Source organism: Antechinus flavipes, chromosome 1, assembly GCF_016432865.1.
Source record: "Antechinus flavipes isolate AdamAnt ecotype Samford, QLD, Australia chromosome 1, AdamAnt_v2, whole genome shotgun sequence".
Taxonomy (NCBI): domain Eukaryota; kingdom Metazoa; phylum Chordata; class Mammalia; order Dasyuromorphia; family Dasyuridae; genus Antechinus; species Antechinus flavipes.
Window position 1 is genome coordinate 323539207 of NC_067398.1, and position 26590 is coordinate 323565796.

At 33.7% G+C, this 26590-nt stretch overlaps 1 protein-coding gene across 1 annotated transcript in view; it reads left to right on the forward strand.

Moving 5' to 3' along the window:
* GNA14 (G protein subunit alpha 14) overlaps window positions 1-25728 on the forward strand; it is a 249645-nt gene extending 223917 nt beyond the window's left edge. The window contains exons 4-7 of the mRNA XM_051966636.1: window positions 10932-11060; window positions 13842-13971; window positions 18510-18663; window positions 24862-25728. Of these exons, the coding sequence (XP_051822596.1) occupies window positions 10932-11060; window positions 13842-13971; window positions 18510-18663; window positions 24862-25052 (604 nt within the window). The 3' untranslated portion in view covers window positions 25053-25728. The remainder of the gene's footprint in view (window positions 1-10931; window positions 11061-13841; window positions 13972-18509; window positions 18664-24861) is intronic.
* Window positions 25729-26590: the final 862 nt, after the last annotated feature.

Genomic DNA, 26590 nt, shown 5'->3' on the forward strand with positions numbered 1-26590 from the left:
TTAGCTGCCTAATATTCCATTATATTAATATACTATATTTGTTAAAATACCATATATATAGCCATTTCTCAATAGATATTCTTTTAATTTCCAGTTGTTGTTTTTACAACTACAAGAAGAGCTGCTATGAATATTTTTGCACATAAAAGTGCTTTCCATCTTATTTTTTTAAATCTCTTTAAGTTATGGGGTTATTGAGATACCTCTGGGTCAATGTTTTCGCTTTGGAAGAATAGCTCTAAATAGTTTTCCAGGGTGGATGGAATAATTCATGGCTTCACCAATTGTATGTTAGTGTATCTGTATTTATATAGCCCCTCCAAAAATTGTAATTTTTCTTTACTCGCCCACTCAAACTTCTTAGACAATTGATCCTTTTGTTCCTCATCATTTATTTTTCTTTATAGCTCCATAATTTTGTTTCTGGAATCTTTCCACATAAAGTGATCACCCATGTATAATTTTAGTCCATGTGGCTTTTTTCTGAACTCTCTTGAAATCTGTCTCATAAAATCCAGGGTACATGCCAGATTTTTTCTCTTCTTTATAATAAATTCTAAGATAGTCTAAGATGGATCAGTTCCATCTCTGAAACCAGTTCTTTCTTTTTAATAAGAATCAGGTTTGAATAGCAGTTCCCTTTGTTGTTTACTCCATGTTTTGAAGAATGTAATTATTATGATGTCAAGAAAATTATGCCAAGAAAACATTGGCTGCTCTGCTTATGGAAAAGTGAGAGAGCTCAGGAAGATGACTAGATAATTAATGTCCCCCATCACCAAAATATCTGTGTCTATGGAAGGCTTTGTTCATAGTCCTCATTTACTTTCTCTTTTTGCCCAGGTAGCATACAGAGGAAATACTTACCACCACCCCTACCTTCTTCTTTTGATCTTTCCAGGATGATCTCTCCGCTATACAATGACATTAATATTTCCTGAAGTCCAGCCTTCTTTCCCAAAACAGCCACTTCCTCCTCAGAGAAACCAGTTTTTTTTTTTGTTGTTGTTGTTGTTTTGTGTGTGTGTGTGTGTGTGTGTGTGTGTGTGTGTGTGTGTGTGTGTGTGGTTTTGGGGTTTTTTTTGTTTTTGTTTTTGTTTTTTTTGGTGGGGGGATGAACAAGAGGGGGAAGAACTTCAAAAATGCTAAGTAAAATCTGTAAGTGTGCTTTGAATCACTCAGGTTGCAAGTCCAAAGCATGTATTCCTAAAGTTGGAAGGAAATTTATAGTAATTTAGAGTACCTTCTGCCACTGGATAAGAGTAGAGATTTAAACCATACCAGAAAGATAGTCTTATCTTGGTCTTTTAATTCTCTAAGATAGAAATTTTTAATCTTTTTTTTTTTTGTATGTCTTAGACCCCTTTGGCATTCTGGTGAAACTTTTAGACCCTTTTAGCGAATATTATTTTTATGTGCACAAAATAAAATACAAAAAATTATAAAAGAAACTAAATTGAACTAGTTATCAAAATATTTTAAAGTTTTTAGAACCCACATTAACTAATAACATTTTCTTCAAAAGAAATTCCTTAACATGATGAGTAACTAATTTCTTAAGTTTTATGACCAAGAATTTTTAATAATAATGCTCAATATTCCTATTGCAATCATTTTATTTTTTCCTTTGTAATAGTATTTTTATTTTCTTTTCCCCCAGAATTATTACAAAAAAAATTTTAGCATTCATTTTTACAATATTTTGAGTTCCAAATTTTTCTCCTCCATTCCCTTTTAATCCTCCTCTTTTTTCTTCTAAAAGAAAGCAGAATGTCTTTTCAAATAGGTAAAAAATATGTTATGACACTTATATACTAGTTGGGCTCTTCTAAAGTAACAGCTGTTATATAAAGCAGTGATCTCGTAGCTTGTGGTTAATTTGTAAATTGTGATTATTATGACCCTAAAACTAGTAGCATAAAGTGATTGCATTGCATTCAAGTATTCATTATGATCCTCCTGGCTTCAATAGTCTTGATAGGAAGTAATTCTCTAAAAAGTGCCAGCTTTGACCTAGAGAAAGGAATATTTTATTCAAAATTTTCATTCTTGGAAATGAAATACACACAATCCTATCTCTGATAGGTATTGACCTAGGAAAAGAAATGAGAGCAGTATAAGAAAATTATTTTTAAAGGAACTAATAGCTTGATAAAAGAGGGAGAAAAAAATAATGAACAAAATAAGTTTAAAAAAAAAAAAAAAGCAAAATTGGCCAAATGGAAAAAAAGGCACAAAAACTTGCTGAAGAAAATAATTCCTTAAAAATTAAAATTGTGCAAGTGGAAGCTAATGATTCCATGAGACATCAAGAAACAATAAAACTAAGTCAAAAGAAAATTTTTTAAAAGAAAAATATGTGAAATACCTCATCAAAAAAGAATTGACCTGGAAAATAGATTGAAGAGAGATAAGTATAAGGAACTAATAGTTATCAAAAAGCCATAATCAGTAAAACAAACTTAGATATCATATTATAAGGAACTAAGAACCAGAAAATACAAATTGAAAGAATCTATCAGTCTTTTCCTGAAAGGGATTCCAAATTGAAAACTCCCAGGAATATCATAATCAAATTTCAGAGCTTCCAGAACAAGGAGAAAATACTTAAAGCAGTCAAAAATAAATGATTCAAATACTGTGTTGCCACAATCAGAAACATAAAAGATTTAGCAGTTACCATTATAAGAAACAGAGAACTTGGAATATAATACTTTGGAAGACAAAGAAGCCAGTATTACAACCAGGAATAACCTATCCATCAAAACTGAATATAATTCTATGGGTGGAAAATAAACATTTAATGAAAGAGAGAACTTTCAAGAATTCCTGACCAGAGCTGAATAGAAAATTTGACATTCAAACACAAGATGTAAGAAAAGATAAATATGAAAGAGAAAGTATAAAAGACTTAACAAAGTTAATTTGTTTAATTCTTAAATAGAAAGTTGATACATGTAAACACCAGAAACTTTATCATCATTGGGAAAATTAGAAGGAGTCTACTTAGAGTCTGTTTTGTTGGGATGATCTCAAAAGAAAAATGGAAGGCTGAAAAAGAGGAATTATTGGGAAAAAAAGGAAGGATTAGAAAGAATGCAAAAGATTCTCTCACATAAAAGAAGTCAATAAAGAATTTTTACAATAAAGAAAAAAATGAAGGTGGGGGAGAGGTGAAATTTGAAGTCAACATGTGAACCTAAGAATTTATAATACACATTCAGTGGAATATCTTACTTATCTTACCCAATACAGAAGTAGAAGTAGAAGAGACTAAGAAAACGTGGGGAAGGGATAATAAAAGGGAAGGTAAATTAAGGAAGGCAATAGACAAAATAAAACAACCTCTTGAAGAGGATAACAAAAAGAGAAAGAGGGCTCAACATAATAGGAAGGACAGAAATACCCAATTAGCAATCAGAACTGTGAGGATGAATGGGATAAATTCAACTGTAAAAGAGAAGCAAGAGAGCAAAATGCATTAGAAAACAGAATTTGACAATGTGTTGTTTACAAGAAACATACTTGAAACAGATTACACAGAGTTAAAATAAGGGGTTGTTTCAATTGAAATACAAAATGGGGTGACAATCATGAGCTCAGAAAAAGCAAAACAAAAATAGACCTAATTAAAAGAGCTAATGAGGGAAACCACATTTTGCTAAAAGGTACCATAAACAATGAAGCAATATCAATATTAAATATATATGCATCAAATGGTACAGCAGCCAGATTCTTAAAGGAAATGTTAAATTAATTACAGGAGGAAATAAAGAATAAAATTTCACTAGTAGGGACCTCAACTTTTTTCTCTCAGAGCAACATAAATCTACTTGTAATAAGAAAGAAGTCAAGGAGATGAGAAGAATCTTAGAAAAATTAGAAATGACAGAGCTCTGGAAAAAACTGAAAGATAATAGAAAGGAATATACTTTTTTTCTCAGATGTACATGGTACCTTCACAAAAATTGAACATATATATGTATATATATATATGTGCATGTGTATATATGTATACATATATTAGGACATTAATATGTTTCACAAACAAATTCAGAAAAATAGTAATATTAAATGTGAATTTTCAAAGCATAAAGCAATAAATGCATTCAAACAAAGGGCACTGGAAGCATAGATTAAAAATCAATTGAAAACTAAATAGCCTAATCCTACAGAATGAATGAGTAAAAGAACAATTCATAGAAATATTCAGTAATTTCATTAAAGATAATAACAGCAATAAAATAGCATGCCAAAAATTGTGAGGTATAGCCAAAACAGTATCCCAAACTCTTCTAAAAATAAAAAGGAGAAAGAGAAAATCAATGAATTAAGCATGTAACTTAAAAAAACACACACACACACAAATCAGAAAAGGAACTAATTAAAAATCCCTACTTAGAAACCAAAATGTCTTGAAAGTCAAAGAAAAGATTAATAAAACTGAAAATAAAGACAAAAATGGAATAAAACTAGGAGGCGATTTTTGAATAATAAATTTTATTATTAATAAATTTAATAAAATTATTGTTGAAATTGGTTTAAAAAACTAAATTATCATTACCAAAAAACAAAAAGGGTGACTATGATACCAATGGAAATGAAATTAATTATTAGGAACTATTTTACCCAATTATATGCTAATAAAACTGATAATATAACTTAAATGGATGAGTATTTACAAAAATATAAATTGCCCAAATAAACAGAAAACAGAAAAGTTAAATTAATTCTCTGTCAAAAAAAAAAAAAACCTGAAAAAGTCATAAATGATCTCCCTAAGAAAAATCCCCCAGATCAGATATGTTTACAAGTAAATTCTACCAAAAATATAAAAAATAATCCAAATACTTTATAAAGTATTTGGGAGAAAATATATAAAGAATAATTCCAATCAAATTTCTTCTTTGACACAAATGGTTTTGATACTTAATCCAGGGAGAACAAAAACAGAGAAAGAGTATTATAGATCAATTTCCCTAATGAATATTGAAACAAAAATTAAAATGAGATATTAACATGAGACTACAGCAATATATCATAGATATCATACAGTTTGGCCAGATGGGATTTATATCAGTACTACAGTGCTGGTTTAATATTAGGAAAAATATAGCATAATCGACTATATCAATGACAAAAAAAAACCAAAAATAATATAATTATATCAATAAAGGCAGAAAAAGCTTCTGATAAAATGTAGTGCTCTTATTAAAAAACACTAGAAAGCATAAGGAAAAAATACCACTTTTCTCAAAATCTTAAGTTATGTTTATCTAAAACCAAGAGCAAGTCTTATCTATAATGGGAATAAACGTGGAACCTTCTGAATAAGATACAAGGTGAAGCAAGGATATTAATTATTATCTATATTATTTAGTATTGTACTATAAATTCTAACACTAACAATAAGATAAGAAAAAGAAATTGAAGGAATAAGAATAGGCAATAAGAAAAAACTATCACTCTTTGCCAATGTTGGCATATTTTGAGAATTAATTAAAAACTAATTGAAATAATAACTTTTGTAATATTGCAGAATATAAGATAAAGCCACATAAATTATCTACTTTTCTATATTACTCACAAAACTCAACAGAAATAAATAAAAAGAAAAATTTATGTAAAATAACTACAACCAGACAATAGAAAATACCTGAGAGTCTCCCTGTCAAGATACACACAGGAAATATATGAACACAAATACAAAACTCTTTATTTATATAAAAAGACTAGATGCCTCACACTAGATGCCAAGATAAAATCAATATGGATACTTGATTTAAATATAAAGAGTGATAAATGCAAATTGGGGGAGGATAAAAAAATCGTTTCTCAGATCTATAGCTAAAGAAGAGTTTATGACCAAATGAGAAAGAGAAGATCACAATCGTCACAATGGACAATTCTGATTATGTGAAATAAAAAAGATTTTACACAAACAAAATCAATTCAGCCAAAACTAGAAGGAAAGCAGGAAACTGGCCTAGATGTGGGGACTGTACAAAATTTTTTTACCAAGTTTCTTTGGCAAAGGTTGCATTTCTCAAATATATTGAAAATTGAGCCAAATTTATAAAAAGAACCATTCCCTAACTGAAAAATAGTCAAAGGATATGAACAGGCAGTTTTCAGATGAACAAATAAAAACTATCTTTAATCATATGAAAAGATGCTCTAAATCACTTATGATTAGAGAAGTACAAATTAAAAGAACTCTGAGATGCCACATCACACCTATCAAATTGGTTAACAAGAGAGAAAAGGGAAATGATAAATGTTGAAGGGCATATGGAAACAAAATGGAGATACTGATGTATTATTGGAGTTGTGAACTTGTCTAACCAATTTTTCTTTTCTTTTCTTCCTTTTTTTTTTCCTGAGGCAGTTAGGGTTAAGTGACTTGCCCAGGGTCACACAGCCAGGAAGTGTCAAGTATCTGAGGTCAGATTTGAACTCAGGTCCTCCTGACTTCAGAGTTGGTGCTCTATCCACTGCACCACCTAGCTACTCCTGGTCCAATCATTGTTTAAAGAATTTTGGAACTATATTAAAAGGACTACAAAACTGTGAATACTCTGTGACCCAGAAATATTGCTACTAAATCTATATCCCCAAATGACTAAAGAAGTGTTTTCCCTTTTTCTTTGGATTTTTTGGGGTATAAATTTAGTAGTAGTATTTCTGGGTCAAAGAGTATATGTATTTGTGTATATGCACATATATGTGTACATACACACATATGTATCTATGTATGTCTGTTTACACACATATCAGCTCTTTTTGTGGAGGCAAGGAATTGGAAATTCAAGGATATTTCCATCAGATGGAAAATGGCTGAATGGGTCTTAATGTATAGTTGTGATGGGAAATTATTATATTAAATGATTAACATGATGGTTTAAAAAAAAAAAAACCCTGGGAAATTTTATTCCTATTGATACAAAGGGAAGTGAGCAGTGCCAGGAGAATGCTGTCCAAAGTACCAGCAATATTATAATGATGGTCAGCTGTGGAAGACTTAACTACTCTAATCAATTCAGTGATCTCTGACCATTCCAAAGAACTCATTATGAAAAGTGCTATCTATTTCTTCTTTGAACTTCTCTGAATTCAGATTGAAGCACTTTTCCACTTTATTTTTCTTATTTTTTTTTTCACTTTGCAACATATATAATGGCTATCATATTGCTTGCCTTATCAATTGGTGGGAGAGAGTTGTAAATAGGGCACAAATTTAAAGCTAATTTTTTTAAAGGAATGCTAAAAATAAGTAATATTTTAAAAATTAAAAAGCAACTATGATATTTTTTCTGATCATTCTGGGGACCAATGGACAAATCATTATTGGGATGCTGGCAAGTTGAGAGTTGATGAACATTTTCTCAACTGCTAAAAATGTGTCAGGCTAAATTTTTGAAACAATCGACATTTCCAATGGGAAGATTTTGGTACAGGTACCATTCCATTGAAAGAGATTAAATGGGGAAGAAATTTGGAGGGTAGCAAGAGGACTCTCATTAACCATACAAGATGAGAACATTTTTCATCATCATATCCCATTTTGTGTCTTTCTGGGTGTTTTATATAAAGAAGAAAGAAAGAAAGCCCAGGTTTATAGCAGTGACTCATAGTTCAAATACTAACCTTTACTATATCCAGGATTTAAAGCATGATTCTTCATTAATCTTGTTAAAGGAGATTTTCTAGATGGAAGAAATATTTTCTCCAATTTTACCACATAGAAAATTAATTTTATTTTGAAGTCTGGAGTTAAGACACCAAGTCAGTAATTCAAATGATTGTCTCACTGTGAAAAAACTATAATGTGTTTAATGGTAATAGCATATTGGATTTTCCTTGTTGCTCTTATATGGGCACTTTATAATTTTTTTTTCTAACTCTAACTCTATTCCTATCTATTTCCTAACTCTATTCCTGAAGAATTTCTTCATTTCCTTGACCTTAGATAGCAGAAGATGATCAACATTACACCCGAAATTTAAAGTCACTGGAGGCAAAAACAAGAATAAAGAAAACTGCATAGACTCAGCCAAGCCACAACATATCAAAAAACACGGTCAAAAATGAAACTGGCCCAAAGTCAGCAAAACAATGGAAAGTAGAATCCACATAAATTCTGTAATATTTTCATCATAAATTGTAAAGTAACCATCTACATTTGGACATTAACTCAGTATATTATACATGTTGAAATGGCAGTTAAGAAGATAAATTCAAGAAAAGCAAATAGAGAATAAAACAAGAAAAATGACATAATCTTGAAAGGTCATTTTATAAATTCAGGATGAAGAAGATAAAAAAGGAAAAATATCATATATAAGGTTAATGTCCAAAAGAGAATTGGAATTAAATCAATAATGTCTCATCTAGATGCTTGTTTTTTCAATTAAAAAAATATTTATGAGAATAATGTACAAAATGTTGATGGTATCCTTAATGAAAAAATTAGATGGTAATAAGCAAATGTTCAATGAAAAGCCATATTTTTTACTGTTACACATATAACAAAGAGTTTCATAAAATATAAAATCCCATAAAACAGGAAAATTGTCCATGTTTTTTAGAACAACAGGACAAAGTGAAAATAGAATTAAATAGAATTAAACAGAATTAAACTTTCAGGAACATTATATATAGATGATAAAATCCAAAATTTCAAAGTCAAAGAAAAGATACTGAAAGCAGCCAGAAAGAAAGAATTCAAGTACCAGGGAATTATAATCAAGATCACATATGATTTAGTACCTATTAATGTGAAAAAGAGAAAAGCTTTTAACGTAGTATTCCAAAAGGCAAAGGATATACCCAGCAAAACTGAGTATAATCCTACAGAGAAGTAAATGGATCTTTAATGAAATGGAGGACTTCCAAAAAAATATATCTGAAGAAAAGTCCAGGAGTCCAGGAGAAGAAAAATTCAGGAGTTAAAAGAAATATGAAAAGGTAAATAGGACTGAACAATCATTGGAGACTAGGATAAGCTGCTTAAATATGAGGAAATCATATTATATTTTCTTTCAAAACTCCATCATCTGCCAAGTGAAATGAACAGAACCAGGAGATCATTATACACGGCAACAAGACTATACTATGATCAATTCTGATGGATGTGGCTCTCTTTAACAAAATGAGATGATTCAAACCAGTTCTAAATGTTTAGTGATAAAGAGAGCCATCTACACCCAGAGACAGGACTATGGGAACTGAATGTGGACCATAACATAGCATTCTCACTTTTTCTGTTGATGTTTACTTGCATTTTGTTTTCTTGGGTTTTTTTTTCCCTTCTTGATCCAATTTTTCTTGTGCAGCAAGATAGTATGCATATATTGATTGGATTTAACATATATTTTAACATATTTAATATGTATTGGACTACCTGCCGTCTAGGGAATGGGGTGAAGGGAAGGAGGGGAAAATTTGGAACCCAAGATTTTGAAAGGGTCAATGTTGAAAAATTACCCATGTACCCATGGATATGTTTTATAAATAAAAAGCTTTGATTAAAAAAAAAAACACTCCATCATCATCAGGGCACATAAAGAAGTTTAGTTAGAAGAATTGGGAGTGATTTTCTCATGTCTTTATGATCTTGAAATGAATGAAAAGACAAGGAGAGAACAGGGGAAAGGAAAAACAAGGGGAAAATCATCTCACATAATCATGTACAAGTACACATCTATATAAATCAGAAGAGGGCTGGAGAAGCAGCTGCACTTGAATCTTACTCTCATCTGGGCTGTTCAAATTAGGAAAGAACACACACACACACACACACACACACACACACACACACACACACACAGAGATATATAGAAATGTATTTCAATCAATAGGGAATAGGAGGGGAAGAAAAAAGATTTCTATGGAGGATATGTTAAGGGAAGTATTAGTCCTAAGAAAACAAAGGATTAACAAAATATTTATAGCTCTTTTTGAGATAGCAAAGAATGGGACTTTCAGGTGGTACCCATAAATTGGAAAATGATTATGGATGGAATGTTATTATACTTTAAGAAATAATAAATGGTGGTACAGCTAGGTGGTGTAGTGGATAGGGCACCTGGAGTCAGAAGGACCTGACACTTCAGACACTTAATATTTCCTAGCTGTGTGACCCTGGGCAAGTCAGTTAATCCCAATTGTCTTGCAAAAAATAAAAATAATAAATGGGATTATTTTAGAGAAACTTAGGAAATTATATTAACTGATGCAGGATGAAGTGAACAGAGAACCAGAATACTTTGTACAGTAACAACAATATAGTCAGTTCAAACAACTTTGAAGAAACTGGGAATTCTGATCAATATAATGGCCAATCAAGATTGCAAAAGACTAATGACTAAACATGCTTCACGCTTCCTGATGGAGAGTGAAAGACTCGATGTCAAAAGAAACAAACTCACAGACATACATGCACACATACATAAAAACACAGATATAACTTAAAATATTATATACACATATACATGTGTGAATACATATATGTGTATATACACACACATATATATATATATATAAAACTATATATATTTATATGTGTGTATGCATATGTAAGTATTCTACCTGCTCACCTTTCTACCCTAATCCCACCCCCTTGAGGAAAAAAGCCGATGCAGATAAATATGGTAGTAATCCACTAACTTAATGGTTGCTAAGATTACATACTTATCTACCTAGGATCCAGAAAGAATAAACTGAATAATTTGCAGGTTCCCTTAAAAGTGGGATCTACCCATCTTCTTCCTGAACTGATAGTCATTTGAAGGGTAGAATCTAAAGATTATGCATCTTGTTTAGTGTTATGCTTTAAAGAAGAATAAATCTGTTTTAATAGGAAAACAGCTTGTTTGATAATAGGATGTTCCTTGAAAATACATTACAACTCCCATTATTTGACCTTACAGTTACCTGAGTGATATTGACCGGATTGCCATGCCATCATTTGTGCCAACACAACAAGATGTTCTTCGTGTTCGAGTGCCCACAACTGGAATTATTGAATATCCCTTTGATTTAGAAAATATAATTTTTCGGTAAGATGGTGACCTTATCAGTAGCCTGTGAAGAATCTGTAAATGCCATTGTTTTTTTTTTTTTAATGGTGCCCAGGAATATGAAACTCATCAATGTTCCCTAAAGTGCTTTATGGCCTTAGAATAATATTTACAGCATCATAGGATCATAGATTTAAAACAGGAAAGGGCTTTAGAGGCTGTAATGTCTAACCCTCTCATTTTCTCTTTGTTTAGATGGGATTTGAAGCTAAGATTTGCTAATTCCAAGTCCAATGTCCTTTTCATCATATCACATTGCCTTTTAGTTCCCTTTACCAACCAAGGAAGCAGGGACTGGGAGACTTGCCATAAATAATTCTGAAATGAGGCAAGATTTTGGGAAGAAATAAAAGTCCTTGAGTAATAAAATTCACTTTTTCATTGTTGTTACAGAGCTACATTTTCTTTTCCTATAAATGCTATCACTGCTCAGAAGCTGTTATTTCTTTGACAATTTAATTGAATATTTTGACAACTGATGCTTTTCCTCATTTAAGGAAAAGACAAAGTTCCTTTCTGACACATATAATTGTTCTTTATGTTTCCTCTTTCAACTTTGCTAGTTTCCTTCCTTTTCACATTCAAGCTATTTCAGGAACAAAATTTGAGGCATTATATACCATCTCTGGGATCAGAAAATTCTTTAGCAAATCACTAAAGTTTCCTTAGCCTCAGTTCCTTTGATTGTAAAATGAAAGTGTTGGACTAGACTCTCTGAGGACCCTTCCAGGTCTAGATTTATGAACCTGTAATCAGGAATTTATCCAGTCTTTAAGATTTGGACAAATTATAGTTTTATATCAGGGTAGGATCATGTTTATGTTTCATTTTCATTATTGGTCCTGAAAATGTCTAATATTTTTTGGCTTCCTTTGGTTACAAATGGCATTGGCTCAGCATCTTCAGGAAATACATTATGACTCTGATGTCTCATAAAACCCTCTTTTTTCATGTCTAAGTTGTAAGGTAATGGCAAGGTAAATTGCAAGGTAATTTGAATCCATCAAAATGTGGGGCATATAATAAGCAATGAATACTTATTGAACAGAAGGAATAGAAAGAATAGGTGGAGTTGAAGCCATTGCATTAGTAAATTTGAGTGGAATCAATACCAAATTTTGATACAGTTCATGCTTTTTGAAACCGCCAATTTATTCACTGCTTCCCCAAGAATATCACCATGGGGGGGGGGAGAATGAAAAACTCATCTAAGATTGAGGTGGGTGTATAGACATAGCTTACTGGCTATATGTATTTGAAGGGCTGCCATGTGAAAGAAAAATTTCAGAATCACAGAAGCTCAGGAATGGAAAGGTCATTAGGTTTAAGAGGCAGCAAAATTCACTGAGAACATTAGCTATGGAGATGAAGGACCTGGTTCCAAACCTCACCCTTTACAATTACGACCTCTGTGATGTTGAGGAAATTATTGCACTTCCCTGGGCCAATCGTTTCCTCATATATAAAATGAAGTTGATACTCTCTAGACATTCTCTGATGTCATTTCTAGCTCAGAATCTGTGATCCATCAAAGTCAGCTTATACCTGAATGGGATTCTCTGTCTGGTATCATTAACCTACCCAAACATCTCTAGAGAGAGGGATCCTAGTGTTTTCCAATGCAATCCATTTCATTTTTGGACAATTCTGATTGTTAAGAATCAAATAGAAACTTTCCTCTTCTCATCTTTTACCTATTACTGCTAGTTCTGCCCTCAAAGGAAAGAAAAGTTTAATTCTTCTCTTCTACATGATAGTTTTAAATATTTGACTATATTATGTCCTTCCTAAATCTCTCCTTCAGATAAAACATACTAAGTCCCTGGAAATGACTTCTACATAAAATTTATTTTTGTATTCTTCTTCCTCTGAGTCCCAACCTATCAGCTCCCTTCCTATCTTAAATTGAACAAAGTATTCCATAAAAAAGCTACGGAAACATGTTCTCCTGTTTTTGGATTAAGTTTATTCTTCTTGATACCCAAGAATAAGACTTGGAGCTGTGGGTGAAAATTGTAGGCGTGCAGATTTAGACTTTAATGGAAAAACTTTCTAACTATTAATGGGAAGCATTCAAAAATAGAATGAGTTGTTTCCAGCAATAACTAGGTAGATGATAAAGCAAGTTCTTAAGAATTTATTGTGTACTAGGCACTGTGCTAAATGCTGAGGATATAAATACTAGCAAACAGGATAGTCTCTGCCCTCAAGAAGCTTGTCTTAAGGCAAAATGTAGGGGAAGATATAACCTAATTCTGAGAAAGATAAAGTAGACTGTCCAGTGTAGCCCAGGAGATATCTTAGCAAGAAAGGAGGCTGAAGAATTGGGACTGTTAACTGAGAAGTGAAGGCTTGGTACTGGGGCAGATAGAGTAAAAGTTCACCAATCTTAGCATTAGCTGAGGTAATAGTTTTCCCTCACAGGAAGTCTTCAAGCAGAGCCTTTGGCAGGAAGGAGAATGTTCTACAAAAGATGCCTGGCCATATATTGGCGAGCTAGATGGCTTCAGCTCTGAGACTATATATTCTGAGAGGCAGTAAATAACTCCTAAACTGAAATTCAGCATTTATAACTCCATCACTGTGGAGTCCAGGGTGGAACTGTGATTATTTGTAGGGGCAGAACTGCTTGTACCATTTAGACTAAGGATAAGAAAGCTTGCTGAAGACCATGCTCAAACATTTTTCTCTAATAAATGACTTTTCTGTAAAGAATAAAGAACTGTGTAATCTCAGTCATGTTCTGTTTCTACTGGGCAGGATGGTAGATGTTGGAGGCCAGAGGTCTGAGAGGCGGAAATGGATCCACTGTTTTGAAAGTGTCACCTCCATCATTTTCTTAGTAGCTCTGAGTGAATATGATCAAGTCCTGGCTGAATGTGACAATGAGGTAAGTTAGATAGAAAACTTAAAGGGCTTTGGGAAAAAATTACTCCTATAAAGAAAAATGGGTCTAACCATTAAAGATAAACTTAAAACTTATTCAAACAATGCCTTCTTTTTCCCTTCCCCATAGGCTCTACAAGATGCAGGTATGAAGATTCTCCCAAGAGATTCTGCTTTTCTTAGCTAATAAAGGAAGTAAAACTATATAATATTAGATCAGATTAAATCTGGGGCAATTTCTGTTGGTGACAGGAACTGAGAGTCCTAATTCAATTACATAAAGTATATTTTAAAAGTTTTTATTTCCCAATTATATGTAAAATTTTTAACAATTATTTTAAAATGTTAAAATTTTTTATTTTATTATGTTTTGTGGAGACATTAGCTTCCATTTCCCCAATTCTAATTTTTAAGGAATTATTTTCTTCAGTGAGTTTTTTTATATCTCTTTTTCTATTAGCTTAATTCTGCTTCCATAAGGAGTTATTTTCATAAGTGAATTTTTGTACCTCTTTTTCTATATGGCCAATTTTTTTGTCTAGGGTATTGTTTTCTTCAGTATTTTTTTGTCTCATTTGCAAAGATGTTCTTTTCATAATTTTTTTTTCTCTACCACTCATTTTTTAAAACTAACTTTTTAAAGCTCTTCTAGGATTTCTTGTTGGACTTTTTCCCCAATTCATTTTTTTTGGTGGGGGGGAGAAATTTTCCTTGTTATTTTTGTCTTTTCTCAGTTTGTGTCTTGATTTTTCTTGTCACCATAGTAGCTTTTTATGGTCAGGTTCTTTATTGTTTGTTCATTTTCCTACCATTTGACTTGGAATTTTATATTAATGTTAGGCTGTTTCTGGGAGTGGGGGTGGGGAGAATTGCCACAGCCTCACGCTACAGGCTTATTTGTACTGCTGTTTTCAGAGACAATAATAGGGGTAAATTTTTGATGTTTCCAATGTGGTGTGATTTGGGGAGAGGTGTGGTCACTGCTCTCTTGGTCTGCACTCTGGTTCTTGCCCAGGAAGAACCCCTGATTAGAATTGTAATTTATTGTGCTCCACACACACACATACACACCCCTCTTCACCCCACTTTAGGATTGGAATCAGTACTGTTCCTCAAATACCCTCATCCTTGTCCCTCGGGGTCCTACTCCCTCTAGATTGAAAATTCTTCTCTCTGCCCTTGAACTATGCCCCAGAAGTAGGTATAGACAATAGAGCTAGTAAATAGGCCTGGTTCCATGTTATCTCTTTCTGACCTTTTTCCAGGTACTTTTACTATCTCTGGCTTCTTTTTGAACTTTTGAAGCTGCTCCTGTTATCTCTGTCCCTTAAGTCTCACCATTTTTCATCTATTTGGTTTGGGGGTTAGCCTCTTCCCCTGTGTCACAAATATTCTTTTTCCAACCCTGTGCTGGATTAGGAGAATGTCTTATTCTGATCTTTTGTTGGCTCTGCCATTCTAGAATTAGATTTGAGGTGTTAAAAATTGTTTGTGGGGGAATATTGGGAGAACTCAACTGTGTGCTTTTCCCAGAAGTGAAATAAAATACATTTTTTCTTTCACATAACATTTTATTTTTTCCAATTACACAGAAAGAATAGTTTTCATCATTCATTTTTGTAACATTTTGAGTTCCATTTTTTCCCATCCTTCCTCTATCCCCCTGTTCTAAGACAGCAAATAGATATAGGTTTTACACACATACACACACACACACACACACACACACACACACACACACATTTCCATGTTAATCATGTTGTTGTGAAAGAAAAATAAAAACAAAAGGGAAAAGCCATGAGAAAGGAAAAAAAAAAGGGGGGGGGGTGAAAATAGCACACTTTGATTCGCCTTTAGTCTCCATAGTTCTTTCCCTGGATGAGGAAGGCATTTTCTAACCCACGCCTGTTGGAATTGTCTTGGATCACTGTGCTGCTGAGAAGAGCCAACTCTTATCAAAATTGATCATCACATGTTCATGTTGTTACTATGTACAGCGTTGTCCTGGTTTTTCTCACTTCACATTGCATCAGTTCATGTAACTCTTTCCAGGCTAAAATGTATATTTAAACAAAGTTTTGCAAAACAAATATCCTTCTGACCAAACATATCTTGATTTTTGGTTAGGAAAATATGATCACTGTGCATACTGCCCCAGTTAAGTTAGAGCTGCTCTGTAGTATAGCTGGGTCCTCAAAGAATACACTCTGGTGGATTCTGTTTAGTTCAACCTTCTCTAGAGAGGATCAACCAAACTACTACTAGTTCCTCTCTGTCACTACCATACCCATACCTCTCAGCTGTCTTGGAGCAAGACTTGAAGAAGTTTTGCTATTTTGTGCACCTTCATGTGAAAACATTCCTAGAGTTCATTGAACTACAGTTTATTGCAATGCAGATTTTTTCTGTCAAATTCATAGGTCTTCATGTTCTTTCTTCTTCCCCCATTCTCAAAGCATTACCCAAAATACCTCTCAGAGAATGACATTATGGGCTTTAAAGTTTACGAAGTATTTAAACAGATGATCTCCTTTGAGTTTTATAAATATCTTTTGAGACAGGTAAACTAGATATTGTTATTTCTCCATTTTATAGACGCAGTAATAAAGACTCAAAAAGATAGTGATTTGCTCTATCACATATTAACAAGTGTCTGAGGTGGGATTTGAGCCCAGGTCTTCCTGACTAGCATGTGTGTCCAGATCCTGAAGCTGCTCCTGTTACTCTACCACTTAAATCTCACCCTTTTTTGTCCTTGTGATCATTGAACTGCATGTCTAATATGTCAACTAAGCATTAAACTTCTTTAACGATCTTTGCGCCTAACTGTTTAAGTGTTGATGTTAGGAAGTGCAAAGATACTTCCCAACTCATTTTTCAGAAGCCTCAAATGGGGAGATCTTGAACAAAATATTGCTTTTTAGTTCTCTGAATCACTCATCAATCAATATTTTCTTTATAACATTGTATCATCCTTTACTGTGAAGACCGAGTTAGCACCCTGGATACCTTAGAATCAGCTGGAGTCAGGATAAGCAAAAGTCCTTGATCTTTATTCTTGGTCTTTTGGGGTAGCAGTCAGGGGAATGGACACAGGAATCTCCACACCTTCTTTCTTTCTCTCCACAGCCAAAAAGTGACTCTCGTTTGTCTTACTCAACCCTCCACTCCCCGCTTACAACTCTCTGTTTACACCAACAGATGGAGCCAGCACCAAATAGTGGGGCAGAGCATTTTCCAAGCATATGCTAATAGTTGTCCACTATGTAGTTGTCCATTAATAATAATTGTCCACTAAGTGATTAGCCTTAAGTGCTCGGTTGTCCAAGTGCATCTGCTCAGTTTCAGCCCTTTACACTTTACATTATACATATAACAACAACAGCCCTCCCCAATACATAATGTTCCGCTACAGGCGGAATGGAGGATATAATTTCTGGTTACAAATTTTAAATCTCAGGTCAGATAGTAAAGGGGAGAGGGGTTAGGGGGAGTAGAAATTGGTTAGTGAGCTGCTGCTGAATAACATTTACCTTTTTTCCTCCCTGTCCAGCTGTAACAATGTGCCTTAAAAGTATTTTCCCCAAGTTCCTTCCTTTTCCTCTTCATAGAAAAAAAAATGGAAGAAAACAAAACCTTTTTAAAATCCAATTACCATTTTTCTTTCTTCTAGACTTTAGCCAGCTTCTCATAATTGATGAGCTTTTGAGATACCCATCTCTTCCATTGTTTAGCAATGATGTTAATACCACTATCTAGAAAACTTTCATGATCCTCTATTTTCTGTAGAAAGTCTTTTATGACTCTGCTGCTCCCAACTGCTAGGGCATTCACTCCCTAGCGACCTTTTATCTATCAGGTATTCATTATGCATACACTGAAATGTACCTGTTTCATACAACAGCAGGTAAGTTCTTGCAAGTAAGAATTCTTTTGATTCTTCTTTACATCACCAACACAGTGTGTAACACATCTTTAGTAGGTACTTAACAAATGCTTGATTGGTTGATATATGCCCACATGTGCATAGTGTTTTCCTTTGGTCCTTGACCTAAATGATCTTGCCAGCTGAAATGATTGGGATCCTATTGATTTTTCACGACAAACATGATTATTATGTGAGAGCAGAACACAGTACTTTTGTGCAAAGTTGCACAAAATTATTAAAAGTTTGCTTACATTTTAAGTTCATGGTATAAAGACAGAAATGGAGGATTTATGTGGAAAGAGCAGTTTGAGAAAGAGTTTGCAGGAATAGAGTTAAAGAGATTGGTGAAAGGGATGACAAAGGGGAAAAAAAGGGAAAAAAGACAAGCCAACTGGGGGATATGAGATACAGGCCAACTGACCTTTAAGACTCTTTGCTGTAGATTGTGCACCCTTCCCCTTTAAGTTCACCCTTTGGAATAGAGATGATAAGTAAATGTTCTTTACATGTACTTGACAGTGACCCTAAGACTTTAGGATTGGGAAAGAGGTGGAAATTCAATATTGTTTCTTTTTTATTAAGCTTAAAAACCAAGGTCTCTCTTTTCTGTACAGAATCGCATGGAAGAGAGCAAAGCCTTATTTAAAACCATCATCACTTACCCCTGGTTCCTGAATTCATCAGTGATTTTGTTCTTAAACAAAAAAGATCTTTTAGAGGAGAAAATCATGTACTCCCATCTTATCAGCTATTTCCCAGAATACACAGGTAAGAATCTATGATTCTATACCGGAATACATGCTATCAAGTGCATCAACCTAGCTCATTAGTTACATTTTGATGTCACATTATCTTTCCAACTGCTTTCCCCTGTTGGTAGACAGTTTACAATGGAATCACTGCTTGCTGTAAGACATGTGTAGCACCTTTATCGTTAGGAGTCTTTAAAAAAAAAAATTAAGACCGTGGATCTAGAGTTGGGACCTTGGAGATCATCCTGCAGGTATGAAAGTGAAATCCAAATGAAATAAGTTGCTCAAGGTTACACCACTAGAACTGGCAGAAGGATAATTTGAGCAGGATTATCTGAACCCAGATCCAAGTTAGATAAACACTTGTCTGGAATACCTAGTCACAGTAATATTCTAGTATGTGGAGATAAGGATGGCCATAGAACACCTAAATGCTTTCTATGACCCTGTCGAAATGGAATTGTCCCTGTTCTATTGTGTACACCATTCTGATTTTTGCAACATGATCTCTCTACAGGTGCAATTCTTTAAGTGCTCTATTTTAATGAGCCCCAGTATTATGCAATGACACATATAGGTGCAGGGATTGATATTAGAGAACCTAATTGCATACCCTGGGGAGAGGAAAGAAGTGAACACAAGAAATTAATGGAGGGGATTGCTCCTATACAACATAGGTGTTGGAATCTTCCAAAAAGAAAAGTGTAGAAGGAAGGAAATTTAACCTTAAGCCCTAATATCATAAGTTGAGGCATCTGCACTATTTACCAAGAGTTGGCCAGTCTATTCCTTTACTTCCATCCTGATGTAACTGGTTTGAGGTTGAAAAACAGGCCAGAACCAAGGACACTGGAAAGTATTCCTAGAGGCAAACAACAGGGTGTGAGCATGGGGAACACCTTGGAAAATATAAGACAGAATCATGTGCTAAGTAGGCGAAGAGGTTGTGTTTGATTGCTTTTTTTGCCTGCTACATATAGTGTAGAGGACAGAGAAACAGCAGTAGAAAAATGAAGAAATGGCATTTTGTTTCAAAAGAATTAAAAGTTTAAGGCTGCAAAGTCTTGACTCTATAGGAGATGATCACAGGATTATGTATTTATGTTTGAAAGAATCTTAAAGGTCATCAGGCACAAACTTCCTCTTTTACAGGTATGGAAACTGAAGTCCAGACAGGTTTAGTGACTTATCCAGGGTGACAGAGTCTTAAGGGAAACTTTAACCCATGCCTTTAACATTCCAAATCCAGTGCACAATTTTTTTTTACTAATGTCCTGAATAATCCTGCCCCTTTAGCTCCTTTCCTGCTTCTTAAGAGTCAAATGTGTTAGTTTTTCTCCTAGTTATTAGTTCTGTTAGCATGAAGTCAAGGGCATGATCAGTATATGTATATAAAATATACAGAAATGTGACATATAAGTATTTAGAAATTAAATAGCAAAATTATAAAAATCAATATTGCTAAAAATTTTATTAAGCATTAAAAATTAATGTTAAATAACACATTAAATATATAATTAGTATTTAATAAATGTATTTAACATGGTTAAATTTAAATATTTAATTAGTTTTATTTGTAACATGTAGTTGTGTATATATGCGTACAACGTATACACACACACAAATGCCACTTAACTTTTCTAGGCCTCTTTTTATATGTAAAATAAAGGGGTTGGACTAGATGAACTTCTCAGCTTCCCTCCAGCCTATATCTGATGTTTCTGTTGACTATTCTAAAAAATGCAGAATGAGATAATTGCTATCCTAGAATTGTGAAGTATAGGTTATATGGGCTCAGATGAGAAAGCATAATTATTTTGTTTTCATTTTGCTTCTTTCTTCACCATCATGAAGGATTTTCAGATTGGAAGGGGAAAAACAAACTTAAGGAAGATTTGGGGTCTCCAATAAGTGAGAAAGAAAACTATAACTAGCTGTTTAAATGAATTCTGGTTTTCATGTCCCAGTGAATCTAAGAGCACATAAAGAACTCTGAGATTATCACAGAGCTATTCTTGTTAATAGTTAAGACAACATGAAGAACAAGAGAGGACCCAGAAGATTGGAGATGGGCAAATATTTTCAAAGGGATGAGAAAGGTTTCTAGAGACAACAAATCAGTGAGTTTATTATAAATCCCCAGAAAAATTCTGGAGAAGTATTCATTTGATAGTTTATGATATTTATTTATAAAAAAGCAAATAATGATCACTAAAAACCAACTAATACTATGAGTTCACTAAAATGAATGCTGCCAAACTAAATTCAGTTGTTTCTGTTTTTGTTTTTTAAACAAGGGTATTAGGACAAAGCATATGACTGGATTTTAGCAAGCCATTTGATAAAATTATTTTAGAGATTTACAGAAACGTGGCCTAGGTCATAACTGGATTCAGAGTTGGTTAAACAACGTAAGATTCTGAGAGAACTCCACCCTAGGACTAGTGAAAAGCCTTCTAAAATCATTACTCACTGATTCCCACATGTACTTCTTCTCTTTCCCCTCTCCCCTCCCCCCATCTTCCCCACTTTAAGTCCCCATCCCAGTGATTCCAGGCCTGCTGCTGTCATTCAGATCCCATTCCCTGTCCCCCACTGCTTGCTCCCTTATTCTCCTTAAACCAACCCGCTTCACTATGTGAAAGCTAGCCACCCATTCTACTGTGCTTTCTGGAATTACCTGCAACATAAACAACAAACCGTTTCTTTAACCATTCCATCCGTTTTCTTGCTCTTGATGACACAGACCCCTTGGGCTCCATTTCTAGCAGTGGCTGCATCATCATTTTTCTTTCCCTACTCATAGAGTGAGGCAGTGGAGTTGCAATAGGTCTTGTTCCCCAGATTCACCCTCTCCACCATTATTGTGTAACTTTGGAATTCATTCAGTCCTTAACTACTATCCAGTCCAAATTCTAATAGCTGCTGTCCTCAGACCTTCAGAACATACCCCTTTTTCCTTAATGGGCTGAACTCAGTGTTGTGATACTGGAAGGAGTATTGATACTCCTTCAAACCATACATGTATAGCTCCTCAACTTTATTCAATTCTTAAGACCTGCTTCTCCAACCTAACTCAGCCACATCCTTAATCTTGTCTTCATTTACAAACACACCACTTTTACATTCAAGAACTTTGAAATTTCCTATATCTTACCACAATCTATTGTTATCCCATCTCTCAGTGCTCTGAAACCTCTCCTCCATCCCCCTCACCTCCTCCCCCTTCCCCCCAGTGATCTCGAATCTCTATATTCATTAGTTTGTTCCTAGGCTATCACCTCTGCACTTCTATCACTTTCCTTTTTCATCCTGAAATAGGTTTACACAGTCTTGTTTTCTTAAATCTCTTGGCCCCCTTTTCACAGGGGCAAGAGATTTAAGCAACTGATGTTGCTTTGTTAAACCTCAGGCATGGCTTATTTCTACCATCCACTGTTTTTACTCCAACACATGTACTACTGAATGAAACTAGAAAAAAATCATGAAACTATGCCAATGGATTCATAACAAATTTATATCACTATTCTCATTTTGGAGGAGATAGCAACAGTAATTCTTTTTTATTAAAGCTTTTTATTTTCAAAACATATGCATGTCATATCTAATTTATCTAACATATGCATGTCAGATCTAAGCAACTAGAAAAATATCAAGTGCTCTTGGATAGGTTGAGCGAATATAATAAAGATGACAATACTACCTAATCTATTTAGTACTATGTCAATCAAACTCCCAAGAAACTATTTTATTGATCTAGAATAAAAAAATAACAAAATTCATCTGGAAGAACAAAAGGGCAAGAATTTCAAAGGAATTAATGAAGAGAAAAGCAAATGAAGGTGGCCTAGCTATATCAGATCTAAAAGTATATTATAAAGCAGCAGTCACCAAAACTATTTGGTACTGACTAAGAAATAGAGAAGTTGATCAGTGGAATAGGTTAGGTTCACAGGACAAAATAGTCAATAACTAGAGCAATCTAATATTGGACAAAACCAAAGACCTCAGCTTTTGTGATAAGAATTCACTATTCCACAAAAACTGCTGGGAAAATTGGAAACTAGGCATTGACCCACACTTAATACCATACACCAAGATAAGATCAAAATAGGTTCATGATCTAGACATAAAGAATGAGATTATGAACAAATTAGAACACAGAATAGTGCCTTTCAGATCTATAGAGAAGGAATTTGTGACCAAAGAAGAACTAAAGATCATTATTGATCACAAAATAGATAACTTTTATTATATTAAATTAAAAAGGTTTTGTACAAACAAAACCAATACAGACAAAAGTAGAAGGGAAGTAATGAACTGGGAAAACATTTTTACATTCAAAGATTCTGATAAAGGCCCTACTTCTAAAATATATAGAGAATTGACTCAAATTTATAATTGTTCAAGCCATTCTCCATTTGATAAATGGTCAAAGGAAACAGTCAATTTTCAGATCAAGAAATTGAAACTATTTGTAGCCACATGAAAAGGTGCTCCAAATCACTCTTGATCAGAGACATGCAAATTAAGACAATTCTGAGATACCACTGCATACCTGATTGGCCAAGACAAAAGGAAAAGATAATGACGAATGTTGGAAGGGATGTGGGAAAACTGGGTCACTGACACATTATTGGTAGAACTGTGAATAGATCCAACTATTCTGGAGAACAATTTGGAACCATGGTCAAAAAGTTATCAAACTGTGCATACCCTTTGACCCAGCAGTGTTTCTACTGGGCTTATATCCCAAAGAGATCTTAAAAGAAGGGAAAGAGACCCACGTGTGCAAGAATGTTTGTGGCAGCCCTCTTTGTAGTGGCTAAAAACTGGAAACTGAGTGGATGTCCATCATTTGGAGAATGCTGAACAAATTGTGGTTTATGAATATTATGGAATATTGTTCTGTAAGAAACGACCAGCAGGATTATTTCAGAGAGATCTGGCGAGAGCTACATGAACTGATGCTGAGTGAAATGAGCAGAACTAGGAGATCATTATACATGGCAACAAGAAGACTAATACAACGATCAATTCTGATGGACCTGACTTTCTTCTGTTAGGGGCTGACTATGCAGTTCCCCTGGAAGAAGAAGAGATCCAGAGCAAAATGAGAGTCACAAGGAACAAACACTACAAAACTGACATGACCACAGAGATAAGGTTCCTTTTGTTCAATTCTGATGGATGTGGCTCTCCAACAATGAGATGATTCAAACCAGTGCCACTTGTTCAGTGACGAAGAAAACATCTATACCAGAGAGAGAACCATGGGAGCTGAGTGTGGATCACAACACAGCATTCTCACTCTTTCTGTTGTTGTTTGCTTGCATTGTTTTCTTAGTTTTTTTTTTTCCTTTCTTCTTTATCTGATTTTTCTTGTGCAGCAAGATAATTATATAAATATGTATACATATATTGGATTTAACATATATTTTAACACATTTAACATGTATTGCATTACCTGCCAGCTGGGTGGGGGGGAGAGGGGGGAATTTGGAACAAAAGGTTTTGCAAGGGTCAAATGTTGAAAAATTATCCATGCATGTTTTGTAAATAAAAAAGCTTTGATTTTAAAAAAAAAAAGAAAAAGAAAAAAAAACATATGCATGGATAATTCATCAACATTAACTCTTGCAAAACCTTGTATTCCAATTCTCCCTCCCCTTCCCCACACCCTCCCTCTAGAGAGTAAGTAATCCGAAACATGTTAATCACGATGGATATATATGGTAAATCCAATATATGCATACATTATTTATACAACTTTTGCTGCATAAGGAAAAAAAATCAAACAAGGAAAAAAAAAAGAGAAAGAAAATAAAATGCAAGCAAACAACCACAAAAAAGAATGAAAATACTATGTTGTGAACCATACTCAGTTCCCACTGTCCTCTCTGGATGTAGATGGCTTTCTTCCTCACAAGATCATTGGAACTGGTCTGAATCATCTCATTGTTAAAGAGATCCATGTCCATCAGAATTGATCATCGTATAGTCGTGTTGTTGCCATGTACAGGCACAGTTATTATCATAAAATATTTATGTTAACATGTAATGGGATTATATTTTGGGATTATATAAACAAAAGCTCTTTAGTGTTCCCAATAATTGTGATCATGAGGCCCAAAAGGCTGAGAAAAGTTGATCTATAAGAATGGTCTAGTATGTCTCTCATTTTTCTAATATCCATGATTATACCTCTGATTAGGACCTAAACAGGATGTCAAAGCTGCCAGAGACTTCATCTTGAAGCTTTATCAAGACCAGAATCCAGACAAAGAGAAAGTTATCTATTCCCACTTCACATGTGCAACAGATACAGAAAACATCCGCTTTGTGTTTGCAGCAGTCAAAGATACTATTCTACAGTTAAATCTGAGGGAATTCAATCTTGTTTAAAGGCTACATTCTTTTTTCTCTCTGCAATGAGAAGGGTTGTTTTTTTGGTTTGGTTTGATTTTCTTGCATCTTCTTGGTTTTTTCTGCAAATGCTTCTGAGATTCTCTATTGCCCTACCCAAGTCTGAGCACCAAATCCACTTAGTTTATTTAGTAACAGCTACAGGCTGAGAGGAATAAAGAAATGGGCAATGGAGCTTAGAGGAAAACACAAAAGTTTACTGATGCCTTTTAAAAAAAAAACTTTTAAATTTGACTTGTTTTATGGTGTTTTTAATTTTGGCTGAGATTCTTTTTGTGCATGAATTTTGAATTCAAGAATATTTAAGATATTTTACATAAATGTTTAAAAAAACTCATTCCAATTCATATTATATTCTCAAATGTTCCTTTTTCAATGTGTTTAAAGATAACCATTTATAATTACATAATAGCAAATTTTTTAATCAGAGTTGCCTTATACCACATAACCATGCTCTTAGGAGTGTAAAGGAATGACAGGAGGGAGGCTTAGGATTGGAATAGATTTGAAGCTTCATTTTAAATTTAGTTTTCTTCTTGATATGTTTGAAGCATTTTTTCTTTTGTTAACATTTAAAGAGATTGTTTTAAAGTAGCTCAATATAAAGTTTGGGAACAAATTATATACTTTTAATAAATTATAAAGTGCCACCAAAGATGTTTGGGAACAGCATTTTTTAAAAAATCATGTAACATATGTATATTAGTGGCAAATGATACAACTATAGTTAGGTGTATATACCACTGACTTATGAAATTAGGAGCTGGTCAGACAAATCATGTGAATAATATAGAATATCTACCAGGATTATATGGAAACTAATGATTTGCTACCAAACTATTGAGCTCTACATGGTTTATAACTTCCTAATTATGCTAAGAATATAACATCCCATATACTTACACTGGCTGTTTTTCAGTTTTTATCAAGCTTTATTTTTTCAGATACTCATACTTTTTCCAAAGAAAAAAAAAGACGGGAGTTGCTTCTAGCAAACATCTACCACTTTCCCAGTCGAGTTTGTGATAAATTAGAGGTGTGGCAAAAAGGAGTGCTCATTCTCAGATCTCAATAGTAGCATATACATGATTTGGAGTTTAGGGATGGCAAGACTTATTTAGAATTTAAAAAACAAACAAAAAAGATCTCAGGCCAAAATGAGAAAGAGAATTTAAAAAGATAAAATTTTATATTGAAAAAATATAAAATTCTACAATTGAATTCAAGAAATCTCTTGATAGAATAGGTATGGAATTGGAGGAGCATATCTAACAACAGTTTGCATGAGAAGGGAAATGAATTTAGTTTTCCCCCCAAATGTAATCTTAACATTAGTGTGGGAACACATATGGGCCATGGTGGCAAAAAGACTAAAACAGGCTTCAGCTGTTCTCACAGAAACAAAGTATGTAGAATAAGTGTTCTGATACTAACTTTGAAGTGTAAAACATTCAAAGAAAAGTGCCCAGGATGGGCCCAAAACTATACCATTTGAAAATCATTTGAAGGAATTTGAA